The sequence below is a fragment of the Sorex fumeus genome, unplaced genomic scaffold, assembly GCF_029834395.1.
Source record: "Sorex fumeus unplaced genomic scaffold, SorFum_2.1 ptg000015l, whole genome shotgun sequence".
Taxonomy (NCBI): Eukaryota; Metazoa; Chordata; class Mammalia; order Eulipotyphla; family Soricidae; genus Sorex; species Sorex fumeus.
The window spans coordinates 19,837,006-19,860,187 of NW_026606072.1; the positions used below are offsets into that span (position 1 = coordinate 19,837,006).

The following is a 23,182-nucleotide window of genomic DNA, read 5'->3' on the forward strand; positions in this document are numbered from 1 at the left end:
TGAACTTTGGTACAGTATAGTGTAGAGGCCAAAATGAGTAATTTTAAGTCAATTGACTATGAGATCCAAAGCTTCATTAAGTTTTAAAATGAAAAACCAGTTTAAACTGTGTACGGTTTGAAGGAACTGATTAAAAAAACATGAACGTTCTTCCTCCATTTGAAGTGGTATATTCATAAAAGTCTTGTCTTGTTGACTCAAAATCTGACACTATGCTTGTTCACCAGAGGATTTACTTATTTGAAAATGGGTCGGCAAGGATTCTATTATTTAAAAATTCAGCCTTTACACCATTGATAATCTACTCTTTATACCCTTTATCTTTGAAATGGCCTTATTTCCATGGACTGGAATGAAGGGAGGAATTTTAGGTTATTTTATTTATTTATTTATTTATTTATTTTGTTAGAAATGCAGAGCTTGAAATTTAGCAGGATTGAGGGGAGCAGAGTGAAATCATGTTAGGTGTCTTGTGCTGAGACCCCATGAAAGGGTGAAGATGAAATAGGCCATGGAGACCAGGAGGATGGAGAGAAAGGAGCTAAAAGAACAGTGTGGAGCATCCCTGTCAAGTTGCCTGTATTGCCAAGAGGGGGTTAGGTGGCCTAGCATACAAAGGCGTCTGTAGCAGGTGATATCTAGGTGAGTGTACTTGGCTGCAAAGTGTTTCACATTGGATTTATCGGGGGGTTGGGGGGGGGCGGAATGCCACCCCAGCAATGCTTGGAGGCCTGGGAGCCACTTGAATGATACTTGGCTTGGTAGTACAGGCGGGCCTGATGTTGGGTGCTGGGGCTGGCAATATTTTACTGCTCAGGTACTGGCAAAGTGGTACTGGCAGTCAACAGGGCACCATGTGGTGTCAGGATGCAGTTCAGAGCTCTGCGTGCAAGGCATGTATTTCCAGTATTTTGAGCTACCATTGCCCTCCCAACCCCCACCAGCCATCCCTCCCTACCAGCCCTACACTTAGGGAAAAAATTTGGTTGGGGGGAGGGCATTCCCTGCAGTGCTTAGGGGTTATTACTGGCTCTGTGCTCTGGGATTATTCCGGACTGGCTCAAGAGACCATATGTAGTGATGGAGATTGAACCTCGGTTGTCTGTGTGCAAGGCAAGTGCCCTAACCACTATACTCTTGTTCCAGCCCCAAAGGATTTTTTTTTTTTAAACAACACAAAACTTTGGAATTTTGGGCCCAAATAGTTCTGGTAGGTTAAGAAAGTTTATATTAGCATTTTAGAGGTCATTCACCCTGCTAGTTCATTTTGATGGGATTCTTTCTCCTCTTTCTTCCCCTCTTTTCACCTCTCTGTCCTGGAGTTTAGACCCAGCACTTAACACCTACTAGGCAGGCATTCAGCCACAGAGCTACATCCTTGGCCCTTTGCTTTTTCATTTTGTATCGAAGATTTACATTGGGGCCAGACCCCTTCTGGCAGAGGAGTTAAGAAAAAGAGAAGTTCATTATGTCAGGAATAGCATTTCTTCCATCTCACTCCACAAAGATCAAAGCAGCCCAGTAAGAGAGTCTGTCCTATGAAGGGTGGTTTTTAACCTGACATGGATGAACCTGGCAAAGTTTTCCCAAGTGAATAGCAGATAGCATGGGTTATCTTTAAGGGAATGCATACATAGATAAGACATAAAGAATCCATATCCCACAAATTTTCATACATGCATATTCACCTGTTTATATAGTCTACCTCTTAGAAGAACTCCCCTCATGAGTTCAGGAGACTCAAGGAGAGAAAAAGCTTGCAGAAAGTGAGTATCAAGCAGCCTTCGTAGGAAGCTGGCTGGGATGTGGTTTGTTGGCATCCAGAATGCTGTTTATGGTTGTGGTCATTAATCTTGTAACAGAAGGCATTATGGAGAAGAAGTCGCGCCAGTGAAGAGCAGCTCATAAGATGAAGGGACAGGAGGGACTATATGAAGGCAGACTGAAATAATTATAACTCCTTAGGCTTGAAGAGCCTGAGAGGAAATATGATTAGAGTTTAATAAATCCAGGAGGAGTATGGATTAGGCGATCATAGGCTTGTTTACCAGAATAGGCAGAACCACTTTAAAGACAATTTAAAGTGAATTCAGGACAGAAAAGAAATGCTGTTGTATTGAGAAAGTAGATCCTATACATGAAAACCACTCTTGGAACTGGGCTAACTTTGGCTTTGAAGAGAAGTGGAAAAGCCAAAGATTTTTCTTATTTTGGCATTATTTTCTGGAAGCACAGAGGGACCCAGAGAGCGCATAGATCAGGTTTTCTTTTGGCTTTTTATTTTTCCTTGTGTTAGGTGAACTTTAAAATGTCATTCATTCTCCATTCGGCAGTTACTCACCAAAGGTGGGTTCTGTGCCAGTTGCTCAGTACTGAGGACACTGAGATGAAGATAGCCAGATACGGGTCTCACAGTCTGGTCACTGTTAAGAAGCTGTAATTGCCAGCGTGGTCAATTCACAGTTAGGTTGTGAAAGCTTGACACAAATTGCTAGCATGGTCTCATGATCAGAGCAGGCGGCCCTGAGGAAGGGGTGCTCAATTTGAGACCTAAAAACTGGCGAGGATTTAGCCAGGCTGGAAGTTGGGGGGAGAGAGGATGCTTAGTGCCTTGAGGTGTGAGAGGGTTCTTATGGACAGAGGAGGGAGGGGGAGATGAGGAGGAAGAGGGGTCCGGGGTAGGGGTGGAAGGCCTGTGGTTTGTGGAAGGGGTCATGGAGGGCCTGGTAGACCATGAAGAGTGTTTGTACCCCAAGAGCGGTGGGAAATTGACTAATGGGAACTGAGCAAATTTTGGCATTGACATGAACAATCAGAAAGGCTGCCCCACGCAGAGCAGAGAGGGCAGGAGTTAATGTACTGGATCCTGTGGAAGGGTGTCCATGGGCCCTCGGGGATGGTGGCCTGCCTGCAGAAAGCTAAACAGGTTTCGAGCTACTTCAGAGGTCATCAGGACTGAACTTATTGACTAATTTAATCTGAGAAGTGAGGGAAGAGAAATAATCAAACTTGATTTATGAGAGTTGCACAGCCAGTGAGTGTGAAGAAGGAGCCCAGTATCTTCTCTAGGATCTCTAAGATGACTAGAAGTCCTTGGGTCTGTCTGCCTTCCACTCCCTCTTTCTTTCTCTCTCCAATTGTTCAGTACTGTTTCAGGATCTGTAAATTGGCCCAAATCGCTTCCTATAGTAAATGGATGGCATGTAGGAAGATCAAAGAAGGCATGGGAGATTTTCAGTTTCTCCAGTGCCTTTGTCTTTTGGGGAACTTAGGATCTTGCATATACTCTGTAACAGAGTGTAGTACCTGAGGTCAGTTCCAGAAACTGAATTAGAAGCATTAAGAGGGCTGTGATAGATACCGAATGCCAGTGATTTTTTTTTTTTAGTATTTTTATTTTGAGGCAACAAAGAAGTTATCAGACTGGTGTAGGCAATCTTCCTACAGGCTCTTTACTCAGCTTCACCAGTCAGTAGCATTTTGCTGTTTATTTTATGACATTTTTTACCATATAGAAAATGAGGCCGAGAGATTGGGATGTTTCCTCACCAGCTAATTGCAGGTATCAAGACCCTTTACCTCTACTTTAAGTATGTGTTCTCTCAGGACAACTATTTTTTTTTCCATGAGAGAAAGTTCAGGAAGTGCAGCTGTCTGAGATGCTAGGACCGATCCCAGTTTCCAACTATCACGTTGACACCGCAGTGTGGTCTAAGCCCTCCTTCCCCTGCTGACTCAGGCTCTCGTGTGGGAGACCGTGCCATGTTCTCCGTTCCTTTCATCTTCTCCAACCTGGAGAACCTCTCGTGTGGGAGACCGTCGTGTTCTCCGTTCCTTTCATCTTCTCCAACCTGGATCCGCTCCCCAGGCTTTCTCTGATGTTTGGACATTGAGATTTCAGAGAACAGGCCAGCTGTCATGCAGACTGCTGCTTTTTGTGGGGACGTCGGGAGTGTTTGTCTGAAGAGGCAGGTTGTGTATTTGGGGGGCAGGAGAACAGCCATGAAGTTACACTCTGCCTGGGGCAGCCAGCTGGGAGTCGTGGTACCCAAGTGGAGACAGACCTCAGCACTGTTGCGTTGCACGTGGTAAAATGAGGAACCCACTGAAGGAAATACTGTGCCACAGCAAGACAGATGAAGTGTTTGCTTTCCCACGGATGTGAATCATGCTTTACTGTACTGTATAGTCTGTTAAGTACACAGTTGATCTATGTCTGAGAAAAGGTGTCTAGCCTCGTGAAGAGTGACCCACAGGTCTCAAGTGAGCATGTGCTATGTGAAGACACCAACAGAGTCGCTCAGGGCTGGGTTGCCATAACCTTTAGTTCATTAAAAAACAAACAAAAAAACCCAACCAAACAGAAACACACACACAGACACACACACACACACACACACACACACACACAATATCTGGGGCTGGATCCGCATGCCTTACATGAGGCCCATCCCTGGCATATAGTCCTCCAAGAACTGCCAGGAGTAAGTCTTGAGTACTGCTAGTTGTGGCCCCAAAGCAAAACCAAACGCAACCCCAAAATTCAGTATCTTCAGAGCATAATGAAGTGAAGTGCAGTAAAATAAATACCCGCATGTCCCTTTCCTGGCGAGTGCACTGATCACTCTGTGAGTGTGACCCTTGCTATTCTTTGTCTTTTGTAGGATGTACAGGTTATTCAGTTACCTCTTAATCCTTAGGAGTTTTGTTTATTTATTTATTGAAAGCTTTAATTAAGACACAGAGTTTTACAACGATATTCATGGTTGAGTTTTAGGTATGCTGTGTTCCAGCACCAGTCCCATCGCCAGCCTCAACTTCCCTGTACCAGTATTCTCAGGTTCCCTCGCACCCATCCCACAAGCCCTCCTCCTTTAGACCAGCACATTTTTAAGTTTGGCTGTTGTGGTCCCCGAGCTTTGCATCTCTGTCTTATTTCATGGAGCTCTGTTTCCCCCTCTCTCAACAGTGTTTTAGAGCACTCTGCTGCAAGGGACCCCCGCCTGCCCGGCCAGAATATGACCTGGTCTGCATAGGCCTCACTGGCTCGGGCAAGACCAGCCTCTTGTCAAAGCTCTGCAGTGAAAGCCCGGACAACGTTGTGTCGACCACAGGTACGCACGCTCCTGGGGCCCCATCCTGAACCCTTTCTCTTATGCAAGATTTTTGCTTCCCTGATGCTATTTGGAGCCCCCACCCCATCCCCCAACCTCCCAGCTTCTGCCCCAGCTCTCCACCCTTCTCTTCTATTAGTAATGAATGCTTCATTCAGTTCCTTTCACTTGGGGCTTTTCTGTCTCTCAAAATCGATTTGGAGGTATTCAGTGGTTTTTAGTTGATGCACAACCCGCAGAGCACTGTTGGTCATTTCAGTGCCACTAAGTCAAGCTCAGGAACATCTTGACACCAAGTTATCCTGAATCCTAGAACCTTATCTAGTACTCTCATAAAATGGATTCCTCTTCTCCCACGGATGGCCCATCAAGTCCTGCTTCCTATGATCCAGAGAAGGGGTCCAAGCCATCATCCCCCCCAACCCCCTGCCCCAGGTAAATCATGCACTTCAGCCCTTAGAACACTCTCTCCAATCCCTCTTTACAGTTTTTGATAGGGCATGTATAAGGAACTTTTTCATGATAAAATAGGCTTGAATAGCACTGTCTGCTAGCTTGACCTGATTAACATTTATAAGATACTTTACCAACAACAGAAGAGGACATTCTCAAGTGCGTGTGGAACATTTACCCAGTTAGACCATATTAGAGGATATAAAGCAAGTCTCAATACATTTAGAATAATTCGAATCATGCTAAGTATATTTTCAGACCACAATGGAATTCAATTATAAATCAATAGTAGAAAGATGTCTGGGGGAGAAGAATCCCCAAACACTTGGAAACTAAATTACTACTGAGCAACCATGGATTAAAGAAGAAATGAAAAGAGAAACTATAAAGCATTTTGCATTGAATGAAATTACAGTGCATCAGAATTAGAAGGATTCCTCTAAAGTGGGACTTTAAGCAACTTTTCTAACACTAAGCCCTTGTATTAGAAAAAAGGACTTCAAATCAATGACCTCAGCTTCCACCTCAAAGAACTAAAAGTGAAGAATGTATTAAACCCACAGTAAGCAGAAGACAATAAAGATCAAAGTGGGACTCAATGAAATAGAGAAACAATAGCGAAAAATCAGTGAAACAGAAAGCAGTTTTTTTTTTTTTTTTGTGGAGATCAATAAAATTCTAGCTAGACTGATCAGGAAATATGTCAAAAAGATGTTAACATTTTCTGAAATGAGAGTAGTTATATCAATATAAATATTTGAGGCTAGTAAAATCATTTGGAACAACTTTTGCCAGTAAATCTGACAGTTTTGTTTGAAAGTTAAAACATTAAAGAATGCTCATTCAAGATGAAATAGAAAATCCTTGCAGATCTATTTCTGTTAAATAAATGGAAATTATAGCTCATAAAAAGATAATTCAAACTTTGGTATGCTTCATTGGTGAAGTCTTTTAAAAAGTTTATGGAAGAAATGATGCAGGTCATAGAGTTTTCCACATAATTGAACTGAAGGGAAATCTTCACAGCTTTCTCTCTAAGATCAATATTAAACTGTTAGCAAAACCAGACTGAAATATTACAGACTATCTACGTAACAATATCTTAGGACGCTAATATAAAAAGTAAAGTAAAAATACGACAAATCTCACAATAGTGTATTGTTAGTTGGATCCTCTATCATGGCCTAGGAATGCAGAGTTGTTTCAAAAATCAATGTAATTGAAAGTCAGTTTTTGGGGGGGCTAGAGTGATAGTACTGTAGGTGTTATCACTATAGCATTTGGCTTGCATGCAGTTGAACTGGGTTTGATCCCTGGCACTCCAGATGATCCTTCAAGCCCACCAGGAGTGATCCTTGAGCACAGAGCCAGAAGTAAGTCCTGAGCATAGTTGGGTGTGGCCCCCAAAACAAACCAACAAAGAAGTGAATTTTATAATATAAAACTAAAAAAAAAGAAAAAGAAAATTGTGATCATCCCCAGAACAAACAAAACTTCTCATTCTAACTCCCAAGAGAATCGGAACAGAGGGGAATTTCTTCAGCCATTAAAGAGTATCTATGAAAAACCTTTATAGTTACTGTCCTACTTTTTTGTGAAAGACAGAATTATTTCCCAGTGAAATCAGAATGAAGACATGGATGTCTATTCTTACCATTTCTGTTCAACATTGTTGTTAAGATCCTACCAAGTACAGCAGGCAAAAAGAAGAGGAATAACACTAAGAGACTTTAAAGTGTTAGGTAAAACTGTCATTGTCAATAATAGGGTCCTTTGTATAAAATATTTAATAGAATTTGCCACTGTAGGGTCAGAAAGATAATTCAGGGTTAAAGCATTTTCCTTGCATACTGTTCACCCAGGTTTGATTCCTTGGTACCATATAACTCAGAGCACTGCCAGGGATTACACCTGAGCACAGAGCCAGGAGTAGTCCAGAGCATGGCCAAGTATGGCCCCATGTCTACTTATGAATTAGGAAAGCTAGTTTTGGAGATCTGAAACTTGATAATTGGAGGACAGGTTTTTAAAAATTAATTATTTATTTTTTATTAAATCACCGTGACATACAAAGTTACAAAACTGTTTATGGTCGGGTTTCAGTAATACAGTGTTCCAACACCCATCCCTCCACTAGTGTGCATTTCCCACCACCAGTGTCCTCAGTTTCCCTCACGCCACCCTCCCCACAGCCTGTCTCTATGGCAGGCACTTTTCTTCTCTCTCTCTCTCTCTCTCGCTCTCGCTCTCTTTCTCTCTTGCTCTTGCTCTCTCTCTCCTTTTGGACATCATGGTTTGCAGTACAGATACTGAGAGGTTATCATGTTTGTTCCTTTCCCTATTTCAGCACCCAGTTCTTATCCAGAGTGATCATTTCCAACTCTCTTTGTCATAGCGGTCCCTTTTCTATAGCAATTAGTTTGGAGAGCGTTATCTAGTAAAATAGTGGTAGGGTGCATTAGCCAAGTATTGAATTCATTTAGATAGATGAGCAAACTCCGTGGAAATTGGCAGGTGGAAATGCATAGTGTCATATGTAAGCAGAGGTCAGAACTTCAGTTAGGAAGTTAGTGAGAAGTAGCAAGGGTGAAATAATATAAAAACATTATAAGGGGGCTGGAGAAATAGCTCAAAGGCTATTTATCTTTGACGGTACTTGCCCTGTATGCAGGAGGCTCTGGTTTGGTCCCTGGTACCACATGTTCTCCTGAGCATCACTGGGAGCAACCCCAAGTACCACTAGGAGGACCATTCCCCCTAAAAAGTCACCTGAACAAGTTATTAGAAGGGAGAAAGATTGTCTTTGGCTTACATAAGAAGGAAGGAAAAATGTGTATAAAAATGTGGGGAGAAGACTTTTCTTAACAACTCTGGGCTTTCATATGATTGAATTCAAGGTAGTTTGGACAGTGGAATGAGAGTGGCGTTGGTGTGACGTTACAAGTGTGTATTCGCAAGTGATCAGAGAAGCAAGTAGATGATGACAGGGGTGTTGGAGGATAATCAGCAAAGAAGAGCGAAGCAGAATGATATCAATGACCAGCAGATCTACAAAGCCATCAGCATATGAGATAGGCTTCAGCACATGTTCAGTTACTCCCTTGCTTTTGTTGGTAGCTATCATCTGTGTAAGAACAAAAAATATAGAAGCAAGTTTCTAAAATAGAAAGTAAAGGGTAGATAACAAGGAGGAGAAATGAGGAGGTCAGGGAATCATTTTGTGCACGGATGGGAGGTAGGTGACTCTAATCCCAAGGATCTAAGGAACATTCCGGATGGAGAGGATCTGAGTCTCAACTCTAAAAACTGAGAGTTAACTTGCAGCTCTCATTTGTAATACAAACATAAGAAGAAATTTTGCTGTTAGAAATGCTGGTTTCACATCAGAATTTATGGCTTTCCCACTTAGACCGCGCAAACCATTTCTTTATATTATTTAGAATATAATTAATAATGTTAAGCCCACAAAGGTCATTTGTTAAGAAGAGTGAATGGCAAACAAATAAATGAAAAAGACACCACTGTACCAGAAGTTCTGCTTTAGTAGAGGATAAGCAAAAAATGTTAATTTTACACTTTAGCTTACTAAAATATGCTCTGTGGTCATGGGAATGTGGAGACACTGGTGTGTACGAGCACTATTGGTGGTCTGAGATGGGTGGGCTGCTTCTTGGTAAGCAATGTTTTGTGCATGTCAAGGTTTTCAAAAATATTCACATCCCTTGATCTAGTAATGTACTCATGATATATTTTAAGCACACAGTTTTTAAGAAACTGCAAACACAAAGTGATTTGTTGCAACATTTTATATAACCAAAGCAAGTTTAAACATTGTGTATATATAGCAAGCAGTTTGTAAATTAAATGTGGTACCTCAAGTGAAATGATGATAGATTGTAAAATATATACAACCTCTTCATGAGGAAAATAAAATTTACCTTTGCTTTTAAAATTTAGCTAGGCAAAGCAGTGTTTTTAATTAAGAAATGAGAATATGTAAAAATTATTAAGCTATATTTATATGACTGATGTGCAAATGTTCATTCTTTTATTTTTCTCTAGTGCTTTGATAAAATGAAGTCAGTTAAGAGTGAAATATTGGGACTAGAGAGATAGTATAGGTATTAAGGTGCTTGAGTTACACATGGCTGCCCTCAGTTTTAACTCCAGCAATATGGATGGTCCCCCAGCACTGTCAGGAGTGGTCTGTGAACATACAACGAGGAGTAAGTAAGCCCAGAGCTTCATTGGTATGTGACCCAACAATCTCCCAAAGTAAGAAATCTTGGGGTCCAGAGAGGTAGTATGAGGGCTAAGGTAACTTGCATGCAGCTGACACTGGCTTCATCCCTGGCATCACATATGGTCCCCCAGCATCACTAGGAGTCATCCATGAGCGTAGAGCCAGGATCAAACCATGGGCAATGCTGGGTGTGCCCCAAGTATGTCCATGTAATTTCAGCAAGACAAGAATGTCTGCCCTTTTTTTCACAATGAAAGGAAATGAAAACTTTGTTAAAATATTAATTTCAACTGCCTTTTAACCCTTGTCAAATCAATGAACAACGGGAGGACAGTGCTGCAATGTAGTTTAAGCCAAAGGATTAAAATCCTTGTGGAGAATAGCCCTAGATAAAAGACAAACACTTGAAATTGAAAAAAGACTTAAAGTATCTAAAAGTGATTATTTTTGCCCTTGAAAAACTGTGAACTAATGGGGGACCAAGAAGATGGCTCAAGGGACTAGGGCACACGTATACTGCATGAGGGTCCCTTTAGTTTGATGTCTTTAGCAAAGCTGGTTATGACCTAGAAACCAAAACCACCACCGCTCGCTACCACCAACAGTAGATGTAATGAGTCTGTTGGTTAAAATAGAAAAGGATCATAATAATATAATAGAAATGTAAATTTTGTATATTTAAATAAGGCTTTAAATATTAAGAGTATTTAAATATTTGAATAAACCTTTATATTACATATTAGCTGCAAATGTGTTGATTCTACCAGAGAAACAAATTACAATAAAGTGAAATTTTGGTATCTGCATAAGGATTCTTTTCCTCTTTTTAGTTTCTGAGCCCAGTGGTGCTCAGGACTCACTCCTGGCTCTTCACCCAGACATTCCTCCTGGTGGGCCTCAGGGACCATATGTGGTGCCAGGAATTGTACTTGGGTTGGTTGTGTGCAAGGCCAGCAACTGTACAGTCTCTCTGGCCCTGAGGGTTGAGGGATTGTTTTGTTTTTGTTTTTTAAATAAATTCTAGTAGATTAAATTTCCTTTTATGAAATTCTATTTAGAAGAATTTCACAAGAACATTGTCCAAACATCAGAAAATGACCATGGTATAAATCATTAATCGTGCCCTAGGTTTAAGTCAGTTTTAGAGTGAACCAGGAATCTCAGCAAACACCAAGTATTTATGTGTGTGTGTGTGTGTGTGTGTGTGTGTGTGTGTGTGTGTGTGTGTGTTTCATTTATTTGGAGGTACTTGTACTGTAGAATCAACTAAAGTACTCATGTGTTCCGCACAAAATAAAAATAAACTAGCCTCCTCCCCAAACTCAGCTTGTTACAATTCCAGAAATGCTGTCCCTGCATAAAAAGTTTCTATCCAGATCCCTTATATCATAGGTCTTGTTGAATTTAGGGACTGAAAACCAAAAACTGAAAGTCTATACAAACAACTGTTTCCCCAAAGATTCACCGAGTCATATATTTACTAAAATTTAGTGGGGTTAAATCTTAGGGGAGGTTTCAGTCTTGCTAATGTAGCTCAGTTAGGCCAGGAAAAAATGACGGAGCATCTTAGGGTTCAGCCATGGGATTGTTTGAATGGAGCCTGGGCGGACCTACCCCCGAGGCCTGGGGCCAAGTGCTAAAGGCCACCAATGACTGACTCAGATGTTGCTCTCCACCCTCCCCCCTAATATTACGATTCCTTATTCATATGAAATAAGGAGTCCTAATATTAGAGGAAATTCTAAAAAGTTATCTAGTCCATTCATATTTGCGGATGAGGGATTTCATGGTTAATGGGGGGAAAATTTGTCTGGTGAGTATAAGGGCTGTCCCTGAACTCTGAAGACAGTGCTCTTGCCATATCATTAAGATACTGAGATTCAGAGGACACTTATTTTTCGGAATTAGCAGTAGAGTGAGCATATTGTCAGAGCTGAGGCAGCTGGATTTCTTTCTCTTCCCTCCCAAGTTCCTGGTATTGTTACTAATGGGCTATAAAAATGTCCTTTCTAAAGACATGCTGTAATTTTTATTGCATTAGTAAAGAAGGCAATATAGTGTGGACCTGAGAACATTGTTTAGGTTCTTTGTGTTGGATTATTTATACATAGAAAGGAAAATAAATTAGTGGACTTATGGGGAGCATTTAGCTTCCTAAGTAGCTCCACCAGTATTTAGGCTTAAAACAGGATAAAATGCCGTGAATTGATCCAGTTGTTTGTATTTGGAGGAGGAACAGTGTGGAGTTGCACGGACAGTTCCTGGTTCAAATGTCGATTGTAGCACTCAATGCTTTTGCTTCTCTGCACTTCACTTTTGTTCTGGGATATAATTCTGGCATTGACGTTCGGATTGTTTTAACAGGTAGATTAGGAAGTAGAACCCTAAGATAGCTCAGTCGACAAAACATTGACTGCACAATTATATTTTTAATGGTAGTCCCTATAGCTAGCCCAGGTGTGTGGTAGTCTACCCATCTAGATTTTCATAAGGATACGTTACTACATTCGCATAATGGTGGAATTGCCTAATGGCACCTCAAGACATAACGCATGTCACTAGACAGTGAATGACTGTATTTTTTTAAAAAATTTTTATTAGTGAAACACCATGAGGTACAGTTGTAGACTTACAATTTTTTGTGCTTGGATTTCAGTTATACAATGATTGAGTACCCATCCCTCCACCAGTGCCCATTCTCCACCTCCAATGCTCCCAGTATCCCTCCCACCCTCCATCCCCCCATCCCACTCCACCCCTATGGCAGGGCTTTCCCTTTTGTTTTCTCTCTCCTTTTGGTTGCTGTGGTTGGCAAAAGAGACATTGAATGGCAATCATGTTTGGTCTATAGTCTACTTTCAGCATGCATCTCTCATCCTGGGAGGACACCCTTTATTTGGTACTCCCTTTTCTATCTGAACTGCCTTTTCCCGTAGCACATGTGGCTGGCCCCCAAACCATGGAGTGAACCTCCTGGCACTTATCTCGGCTATTCTTGGGTGTTAGTCTCTTATTTTGTTACTTTATATTCCCCAGATGAATAATCTTTCTATGTCTGTCCCTCTCTTTCTGACTCATTTCACTTAGCATGATACTTTCCATGTAGTACCACTTGTATGTAAATTTCATGACTTCATCTTTTCTTACAGCTGCATAGTACTCCATTGTGTAGATGTACCAAAGTTTCTTTAACCAGTCATCTGTTCTTGGGCACTCGGGTTTTTTCCATATTTTGACTGTTGTGAATAGTGCAGCAATGAACATACAAGTGCAGATGTCATTTCGACTGTACTTTTTTGCCTCTCCGGGATATATTCCCAGGAGTGGTATTGCTGGGTCAAATGGGAGCTCAGTTTCTAATTTTTTGAGAATCGTCCATACCGCTTTTCAGAAGGGCTGAACCAGTTGACATTCCCACCAGCAGTGAAGGAGAGCCCCTTTCTCACCACATCCATGCCAACACTGGTTGCTTTTGTTCTTTTGGATGTGGGCCAGTCTCTGTAGTGTGAGATAATATCTCATTGTTTTTTTGGTCTGCATCTCCCTGATGATTAGTTATGTAGAGCATTTTCTCATGTGCCTTTTAGCCATTTGGATTTCTTCTTTGGGAAAGTTTCTGTTCATTTCATTGCCCCATTTTTTGATGGGCTTAGATGTTTTCTTCTTGTGGAGTTCAACCAGTGCTTTGTATATCCTTGATATCAACTCCTTATTAGATGGGAGTTGGGTTTTGGGTAAATATCCTTTCCCATTCTGTAGATTGTCTTTGTATTCTGATCACTGTATCTTTTGAGGTGCAGAAGCTTCTTAATTTAAGATAGTCCCACTTGTTTGTCTCTGTTTTCACTTGGTTGGTCAGTGGAGTGTCATCTTTGAAGATACCGCTAGCCTCAGTATCGTGGAGGGTTTTGCTGACCTTATCTTCAGTGTACCTTATGGATTTTGGCCTGATGTTGAGATCTTTAATTCATTTTGATCTGACTTTTGTGCATGGTGTTAGGTCAAGGTTCTAAGCCCATTTTTTTGCATGTGGTTGTCCAGTTATTCCAGCACCATTTGTTGAAGAGGCTTTCCTTGTTCCATTTCACATTTCTTGCTCCCTTATCAAAGATTAGACGTTCATACATTTGGGGTTGTGTGTGTGGATATTCCACCCGTTCCATTGGTCTGTGTCCCTGCCTTTGTTTCAGTACCATGCTGTTTTAATTATTACCACTTTGTACTAGAGTTTGAGGTTGGGGAGGGTAATGCCTCCCCACGTCTTTTTCCCAAGAATTGCTTTAGCTATTCATGGGCGTTTGTTGTTCCATATGAATTTCAGGAGTGCTTGATCTATTTCTTTGAAGAATTTCATGGGTATCCTTATAGGGATTGCATTGAATCTGTATAATGCTTTTGGGAGTATTGCCATTTTGACGATGTTAATTCTTCCTATCCATGAGCAGGGGATAGTTTCCATTTCCTCGTGTCCTCTTTTATTTCTTGGAGTAGCCTTTTGTAGTTTTCATTGTAGAGGTCCTTTACCTCTTTAGTTAGACTGATTCCTATGTATTTGAATGACTGTATTAATGATAGCATACATCTTCCAACAGCCATTGAAATCCTAATACATGCCTGGTGCTGGCATATTGATTAAACCGCATGATTTGTTTGTTACAGATCCTTGCAGACTAGCTTACATGTAGTTAAAACAAAAAGGTCACACTATAGAATTCTTGAGTGCTGGAAGAACATGGATCCTTTCCCTCTTGCACCCCCAAAGTCAACCTATTTTAAGGACACCAGAGAAATCTTGTCTAAAGAAGTAAAGTTAAAACAACTCCTGAATGAGGCCTGGTGAACCAGCTCAAGGGGCTGGAGTGCTTTGATTGATCTGCTTGGGAGGTGCCTTCCCCAAACAAATACCATGTAAGAATAAAGAGTTTACCAGAGGGTCAAAGACCACTTATAGGATGGAAGGAACATAGTTTATTATGGGAAATGAAGAATGTGGATAAAGGCAAAGATGGTACAAAGTAAGCCTGGAGAAGTAGAGAGGAACCAGATCTGTTGGGATTTGGTGAGGTTGTTAAAACCGCTCTGAGTGTTTGAGCAGCTGTCAAAAGGTTTTGATGCAAGGGACAAGATGTGAACAGCTGTGCTTTTTAGGAAGATCACTTCCGCTGATGCTGCATGTGGCTGAGGAGGCCGCAGTCCATGCAGAGTGCTGGGGTACTTTTGGACTTGTCCAAAGCATCCATCCCAGTGCTGGTGGTGGTGATGGTCACTTGGTCAGAGTTCTGCAGGGAGGATGGAAAGAAATGGATGTATTTGAGAATCAATTAATGGATGGAATGATGAACTTAGTGGTGAAAAGGGATAGGAAGTGTTAAGGAATACTCCAAATATTTGGTCTCTGGAAGTCCTCAATTAATGTTTGTTTTTTATTGCTACTATTAGAGTGCTTATTTTTTTTCAACCACTGTTTCCATAATAGAGCAAAGCTCAAAGTCACACATGGTTTTGACTGTGAGAAAATTTATTGCATTCAGTAGTTAGTTGGTGAACCACTGATGTTCTGGACTTTTTGTTTTCTTTTTCTTTTTAAAGCAAAGGCAGCATTTTATGGTATTGAGTATTGTCTATTTTCATTTACAGAGGGGGAAAACTGAGGTAAAAAGAAATTTTATATCTTAAGTCAAACAACTAAAAAATGGAACAGCCAGAATGTAAGCCCAGATGTTTTTGATCTAGAACCCATGCTATCTGGTGGCTTTTATTGACCCTTGTATCTCTAGTACATATAATATTAGTTCCTCCATTCACATTTCCCAATCCAATATAAAGGAATAAAATGAAGTTTCTTTTCTTTATTGCCCTATAGGTGAACCCAAAGGGTGGTTTTAAGTTTTAATTGCTAATTTATTATCCTTGCAAACATTTAGAATGACTTGAGAAAGATAAACAAGTTTCTTTTTCATAATTTTTATACATTTTCTTTCTAAACTGATTATCTTGGTTTCACTCTCTGGACATTGATTTTCACAGCTATACTGTGAAGGCAGTATATAGACAGCAAAATGGAAGGCTGTATATACCTTTGTAGTATGCATCTTGTCACCCGTGTTCTGTTTGGAGAGAAAACATATAGGAATATTTTGCAGAAGCATTTATAGGCCTGTAAATTAATTGCTAGGTTACTTGAACATTTGATGACATTTTTGTGGTCTTTTATTTTTGTAGACTGTGCAGGGATTAAGAACAGTACCTGATATAATCTGCTTTTTGGATTAATAAATATCAAATGTTTTATTTTGCATGTGGGTGAGGCAATTTCTGGAAGGATATTCCCTTTGGGTGCCTGTGTATTGTCAGCTTTTACGAATCAAAGCAGATTAAACGTTGCTGGTGTGCTCCAGAACTATTTCTTTTCTCATAGTTGGGACCTGTCCCATTTTTCTGGAAAGTTGAGTTATACTGAGCATAACCATTAATAGACTGTTTTGCATTTGCATGGGGCTTTCAGTTTCAGGATTTCACAATCATTGCCTTTTAATCCATATAACACCCCTGTGAGGGAGGTAGATGCATTCAAGTATCCAAGTTTCCTGCAGGCAAATTTGAGTGCCAGCAGGAGTATTGTGATTGGCACTGACTTTCCTTATTTTCCCAGAGGCCAGACACCTGGAGAGATTTTCTTTCAGACTCAGGTACCTACCAGTATTTCAGCTGCATGGGGCTGCCTCTTCATTCCTCTTGCTATTTTACTAAGATTCAGTGGCCATATGCATCATTAGCCATAATGTTGTGCAGGCTGAGTTAATCTGCATAAAACCCATATCGGAAGGATAAATTGGGGAAATTTCGTAGAGATCCCCATTTCTAGCCATCTGCATAGCACATTTCAGTTGTGTGCACATTTTCATCATTCCAACAAATATTCTTTTAATTCAGTGACAACATTTATGAGCTCCACCGTTTTAAATAGATGATTTAAAAAGATCCTCCAAATTCTAGTAGGCTTGTCACACCCACCACCTGGCCCCCTGGCGCCGTGTAATCCCATCAACGGCCAAGACTCAGAGACTATAAAATCCAGCTCCCGGAACCGCGCGGCCGCATTTGTGGCCGTGCAACATCTTATCAGGACAACTTTTATGACATCTTATCATCTCATTCCTACCTTGGGCAAACTTGTAGGCTATTGAATGTAGCCTGCCCACAGGGCAGAGTCTGGCAAACTCCCCGTGGCATACCAAATATGCCAAATACCAGTAACAATGATGGGTCTCACTCTCCTAAACAGCCTTGAATATAATCTCAGGGCTAGGATGAAAGAGACGTTACTGGGGCCTGCTCGAGGCAATCGACGAATAACAGGATGATGAAATGATGAAAATTATTTATTTATTTAAACCTCTTTTTTTCTTTTCTTTTTTTTTTTTAATGTTTTGAGTCACACCCATTGGTGCTCAGGACTTACTCCTGGCTCTATGCTCAGGGATCACTCCTGGCAGCCTCAGGGGACACTATGGGGCACCAGGTATCAAAGCTAGGTCGACTGCGTGCAAAGCAAATGCTCTACCTGCTGTACTATTGTATCTTGCCCTCATAGTAAAGTAAAGGCCCTCCCGTTGATCATCGATTTGCTCGAACGGGCCCAGTAACGTCTCCATTGGAGACTTTGTTGTTACTGTGTTTGGCATATTGAATACGTCACGGGGAGCTTGCCAGACTCTGCCGTGCGGGCAAGATACTCTCGGTAGGTTGCCGGGCTCTCCGAGAGTGGCGGAGGATTCGAACTCGGGTCGGCCATGTTGGCTGCGTGCAAGGCAAACGCCCTACCACTGTGCTATCGCTCCAGCCCTCATAAGTGAGATTAATAAATGAGCACCAAAGATCTGTTTTCAAGCATCCATATATATTTAAACAGACAGTATATATATATTTAATGATTATATAATCAATAATAAGGTACCAATTGGAAACAGTGCCAGAAATAATATAGTGTATGGTTATCTGTACCAGGTACTAAGAAAAACATTTATTTATTGGTTTGGGAATCACACCTGGCTCTGCTTAGGGCTTACCCCTGGCTTGTTGCTCAGAAGTGATGCGGGGCAGAGTTTGGGAGACCATTTGAGGTCCTGAGTATTGAGCCAGAGACATCTACGTGCAAGGCAAGTGTTTTACCCCTGTACTTTACCTCCTATCCCAACAAATATGAACTAGATACCATGTTTTCCATGTTTATAAAAGGTAAAAGGTAAAGGCCCTCCCGTTGATCGTCGATTTGCTCGAGCGGGCCCAGTAACGTCTCCATTGGAGACTTTGTTGTTACTGTGTCTGGCATATGGAATACTCTCGGTAGCTTGCCAGGCTCTCCGAGAGGGGCGGAGGAATCGAACTCGGGTCGGCCATGTTGGCCGCTTGTAAGGCGAATGCCCTACCGCTGTGCTATCGCTCCAGCCCATGTTTATAGGTGACAGAAAACAAATGCTGATGCATTACCACGACCACTACTTATTTTAACTTATTTCATGATATTCCATTCCCTACATGAAGGAACTATAGAAAGTGTTTAAATCATAGGACAGTGTACAACACTGGGAGAGTATTAGAAGGGTAGAATTTTTTTAAAAATGACACCCTGGATAGAGAGATACTACAGGGGTTAAGACAGTTGCTTTGCATGTGGCAGACCCGTTTTGCATTGAGGCTGCTAAACACCACCACGGGGTGTGACCCCCAACCTCTTCTCAAAAACAAGCAAAAAGGGCATATAGTAACACAGTGATTTTATTTTTTTCAATAATCAAAAGTAAATTCAGGTCCCCCCAAATTATTCTTATTCAAATCAGACCCCTTTTTGTGGGGGGAGGAGTATTAGGGGGGCACACCTGGATGTGCTCAGAGCTTATTCCTGGCCCAGCTCTGAGAGATCACTCCTGGCATGCTCGGGAGACCATATGGAATGCCAGGGACCAAACCCAGGGTGGCCGTGTGCAAGGCAAGTGCCCTACCCACTGTACTTTTGCTCTGGCTTTCCACATCAGACTTTGTGTGTGTGTGTGTGTGTGTGTGTGTGTGTGTGTGTGTGTATCATCTTTCCAGGCACTTACTGTAACTGCTTCAAGGGAACAAGGGAAAATTATTTGTGTTTTTCTTCACTTTGATTTTTTTCTATCATTTTGTGAAGGAGGGACTATGTTTTACTTATCTTGTAATCTTACAGGGGCAATAATCCTTAATCATTTAGGTGAAATTTCTGAAGGAACTGACTTTTAAAAATTAGAATACTGGGGGCTGGAGTGATAGATAGCACAGTGGGTAGGGCATTTGCCTTACACGCTGCCAACCCAGGTTTGATTCCCGGCATCCCATATGGTCCCCTAGAGCACTGCCAGAAGTAATTCCGGAGTGCAGAGGCAGAAGTAATTCCTGTACATTGCCAGATGTGACCCAGAAAGAAAAAAAAATCAAAATACTGGGCTGAAGCAATATACAGTGATAGGGTACTTGCCTTGTATGCAGCCTTCTTGGGTTTGATTCTGTGCACTCTTAGGTATAATTCCTAAGAGCAGAGCCTGAAGTAAGCCCTGAACACCACTGGGTGTAGTATAAAACAAAACAACAAAAAAGTGAAAAATAAAAATTAGAATCCTTTTAGGGCCAGGGCAATGACTTAAGGGGATAGAATTGCATGCTTTGCCTATGGACACCCCAGTTAGATCCCACTGAATGGACACCTCAACACTGCGTTGGAATAACTCCTAGTTGCTAACCCAAGTAGTCTCTGAGCACTGCTGGGTGTTTCCCCAAAGTAAAAATAGTTAAAAACAAATTAGAAGGGTTTTGATTGCAAAAGACTTATTTGTGTATGATGACATTTCCAAATGAAATGAAGGAATTTTTATGGAAACATGTATTTCCCCAGTTCTTCTTAAAATAATAATTAGTTCCAGTTCTCCTATGGTTCCTTTAAAAATTATTTAGTGTATATACTTTCCAGTATGTGGATATATGCACACTCATTTCTGATGTAATTTCATGCTAAAACCTATGAACTGATATGTTCAAGTCAACCATGACTTCAGTGATAATAGTTGTCTTAAAGACATAGTCATAAAACTATGCTCTGCATATGTTTTTTAATAATTTGCCCACGCATTATAAAATGATTGCCTTGGCATAATTATGATTATATTGTAAAGGAAAATGTGTGTGTACTTAAAGAAAACAGAGACATAAATACCACACAATTCTAAAGTTTATTTTTGTTTGTTTGGGAACCATACCCAGTGGTGCTCAGGGCATACTCCTGCCTCTGTGCTTAGGGATCACTCTTGGCAGGGCTCAGGGGACCGTATGGAGTGCTGGGGATTGATTCCAGGTCAGCTGCATGCAAGGCAAAAGCCCTTCCCACTGTACTATCTCTCTGACCCCTCTAAAATACTTTCAATTTCAGTTCTTGTTTTGTTCTGTTTCACGCCACACCCAGCTATACTTGGGTTATCCTGGCTTTGCACTCAGGAGTCATTCCTGGTAGTGCTTTGGGTACCATATAAGACGTGGGGGATTGAACTGGGGTTGGTTATGTGCAAGGCAAGTGCCCTACCTGCTGTAGTATCTCTTCGGCCCCAATTAATTTTAGTTCTTTAATGTAAAAGTTGGTAAATGGAAATTAAGAATGAGGGACCTGAGAGATAGTGGGGAAGGCATTTGCCTTGTATGTGACCAATTCCAGTTCAATATACATCACTCTCTATGGTCCCCTGAGCATACAACCAGAAGAAATCCCCAAGTACTACCAGGGATATCAGTATCTGTTCCTCCCTCTCTCTACCTCCCCCTGCCAAAAAAAAAAAAAAATCCCTCACCAATAATTAGACTCAGAAGTCCAGTATATTTAACATTCTTCTGAATTTTATACTTCCAAATTTTTCTTACAATTGATAAAATTTACCAGGTTACACCAGATATTAAAGAATAAGGTGATATTTTGAAAACAGCTATAATTTTGTATAAACTATTTAGCTTGGAAATGATTTCTATATATTATAAATTGGAGCTATGAAAAGATATCCAATTCATTTTTACAAGATGATTTGAACCTTTTGTGCACTTTTGAAAGGTAAGTTGCTAATCCTTTATGTTTTTGATTTTTCATTGTAGGCTTTAGTATAAAAGCCGTGCCATTCCAGAATGCCATCTTGAATGTGAAAGAACTTGGAGGTACGTCATTTAAAATCTATTCAAAGACTGGCTTTAACTCTCATTATTTTGTACTAATATATTAGTTCTACTTAAAACATTACAATTTATTATTCTGTTGGGTTATTTATTTTTATCTTTTTCTAGATTATGTATTTCTTGAAAATACTTTATTCTCTTTATATGTATTTTATTAATTCTAAGTAATATAAATTTTTTCATTTGTAGGAATTATAGAATGGTATGCTAATATCACTTATACATGATGCTCTCATTTTTGTCTTAGAAAAGTTTATTATTGAAGGAAAAATTATCAAGACAATTTTAATATAAAGAAAAATAGTCTATAATGGTATATCACAAAACATTGAACTTTAAGGTAGTTTGTGTTAGATTGCAGGTTTTATTGTATTAGATCTTTTTTAGAATGTATTTGTTCCGATGATAAATCTTTCCCAATGGGTTCTTTGCTGGCCAAGCACATTTATTGGATAGGCTGTACCCCAAACTATACATCACTCTGTCTTTCATTACACTTTCTGTCTGGGATTTTTGCGTTGTGTTTTATGTCAGTCAGGGTCTTAACCCATGTAAATAGGTTAACAAAGAAATCAGTCAATTCAGTGAACCTACTAAATTCTCTAATGGCGCAGGAAAATGGTAAGTGCTCTAGAGTTCAGTATAATATTGGTGAGTTTAATGACTTAGAAGAAGGTTTTCTTCTATCTCTTTAATCACTTTGTGGTATTGACCTTGCCTTTAAAAAAAAAGTTCATTCTAACTATGACCCGTTTTTAGCTAGATAAAATTGAAACATACTTTATGCTATTTTGATAGTGTTAATGCTTTCTTATTTTTTATATAGTGTATTGACCAATCCTTTCAGGTGTTTATTTAGAGAACTATATCCAGCACAAGCTTACTTTTGTGCATCAGTTGTATCAGCTGTATTTTACTTTTATGACATTAGTATTTAAAAACAACTGTGGTTGGCATTTTTTGGTTTTTCCTTTAGGTTGATTTTCTTGATTTTCACTGGATTTTCTCATTTTTCTTACAAAAATCAGAGGTCCTAAATGCACTTGTAAGACTATTCATTCAAATTTTTTAAAAGACTGTTCTTTATTTGAGCATTATAATCTTATTTTGTTTTTATTTTTTGCTGACTGTTTGCTTCTAAGTAACTATGTCAAGTCAAAGAATATATAAAAATCCATGAAATCAAGATATATGATTTGAGAATTCTATTGGGGTTTTTTGTGAATTTTTAAATTAGGAAATTAACTACTTTATAAATAACTAATTAACTAAATTACCATTTTTATAATTTCTAGTTATTTTTTAAGCACAAATAGAAAATGAAATACTTTTAAATACTTTAATAATGCTATACACCAAACTATGCCTACATACATAGAAACATTCACTTCTGCTTCAAAGTGACTCATTTTGTTGTCATTACAACAAAATAGACATTCTCAACTTCACATGGAACATTCTTATGACAGAACACTGCTAAGTGTAGAGCAGATTATCTTATGCTAATTTTCAATCCCAAGTGACGGCTGAATAATTCTGCCCATTTCATCTTGATATTGGAGTCACTGAGAAAGAGAATTCTATTGGTTTTAAATATGGTTGGTACTTGATAAATATTTTATCGCTAAGCTAGATAACAAATTCTATTAAATAATCTCCAGTTGGAAGAAAGTTGGTTTCTTTACAAACTCTTTATTATAGATATTTTGTTGATTGATATATATAGAGAAGAATTCTAGACCAATGAAAAAGGTGAATATTTCGGGGAATTTTTTTTATGACTTGCTTCTATGCCATTGACTCTGTGCCTTGAAATTTAGAACAATAGAAGATAAATTAGAGGATGTCAGATGTATAAGACAGGAACCAGTTTGTTCCCAAGCAAGTTTTAATTTTGCTTAAAGATTTGAGCCCAGGCAATTGGTGATGTGGAAATACAATGGAGATGGGGATTCCAGGGGCTTGTTGGTGATATTTTAGTTCTAGTCAATTCTGTGATGAGGATGAGGAATATAGGTAACAGATAGAACTCAAGGGAGTGGAAGGGGTACATTAGTTCCAGGCTTATGATACGTCTGTGATAGTGAAGAGTAAACTTCTAGCCTAAACGCTGACTCTTCTACTCAACTTCAATTTTCAG

The 23,182-nt window shown here is 40.0% G+C and overlaps 1 protein-coding gene across 2 annotated transcripts in view; it reads left to right on the forward strand.

The window, feature by feature from the left end:
* The window catches only part of ARL15 (ADP ribosylation factor like GTPase 15), a 450,742-nt gene that overhangs the window by 142,697 nt on the left and 284,863 nt on the right, over window positions 1–23,182 (forward strand). For both annotated transcript variants that reach the window (XM_056112169.1, XM_056112168.1), the window contains 2 exons: window positions 4,970–5,114; window positions 20,965–21,024. In XM_056112169.1, the coding sequence (XP_055968144.1) occupies window positions 4,970–5,114; window positions 20,965–21,024 (205 nt within the window). The remainder of the gene's footprint in view (window positions 1–4,969; window positions 5,115–20,964; window positions 21,025–23,182) is intronic.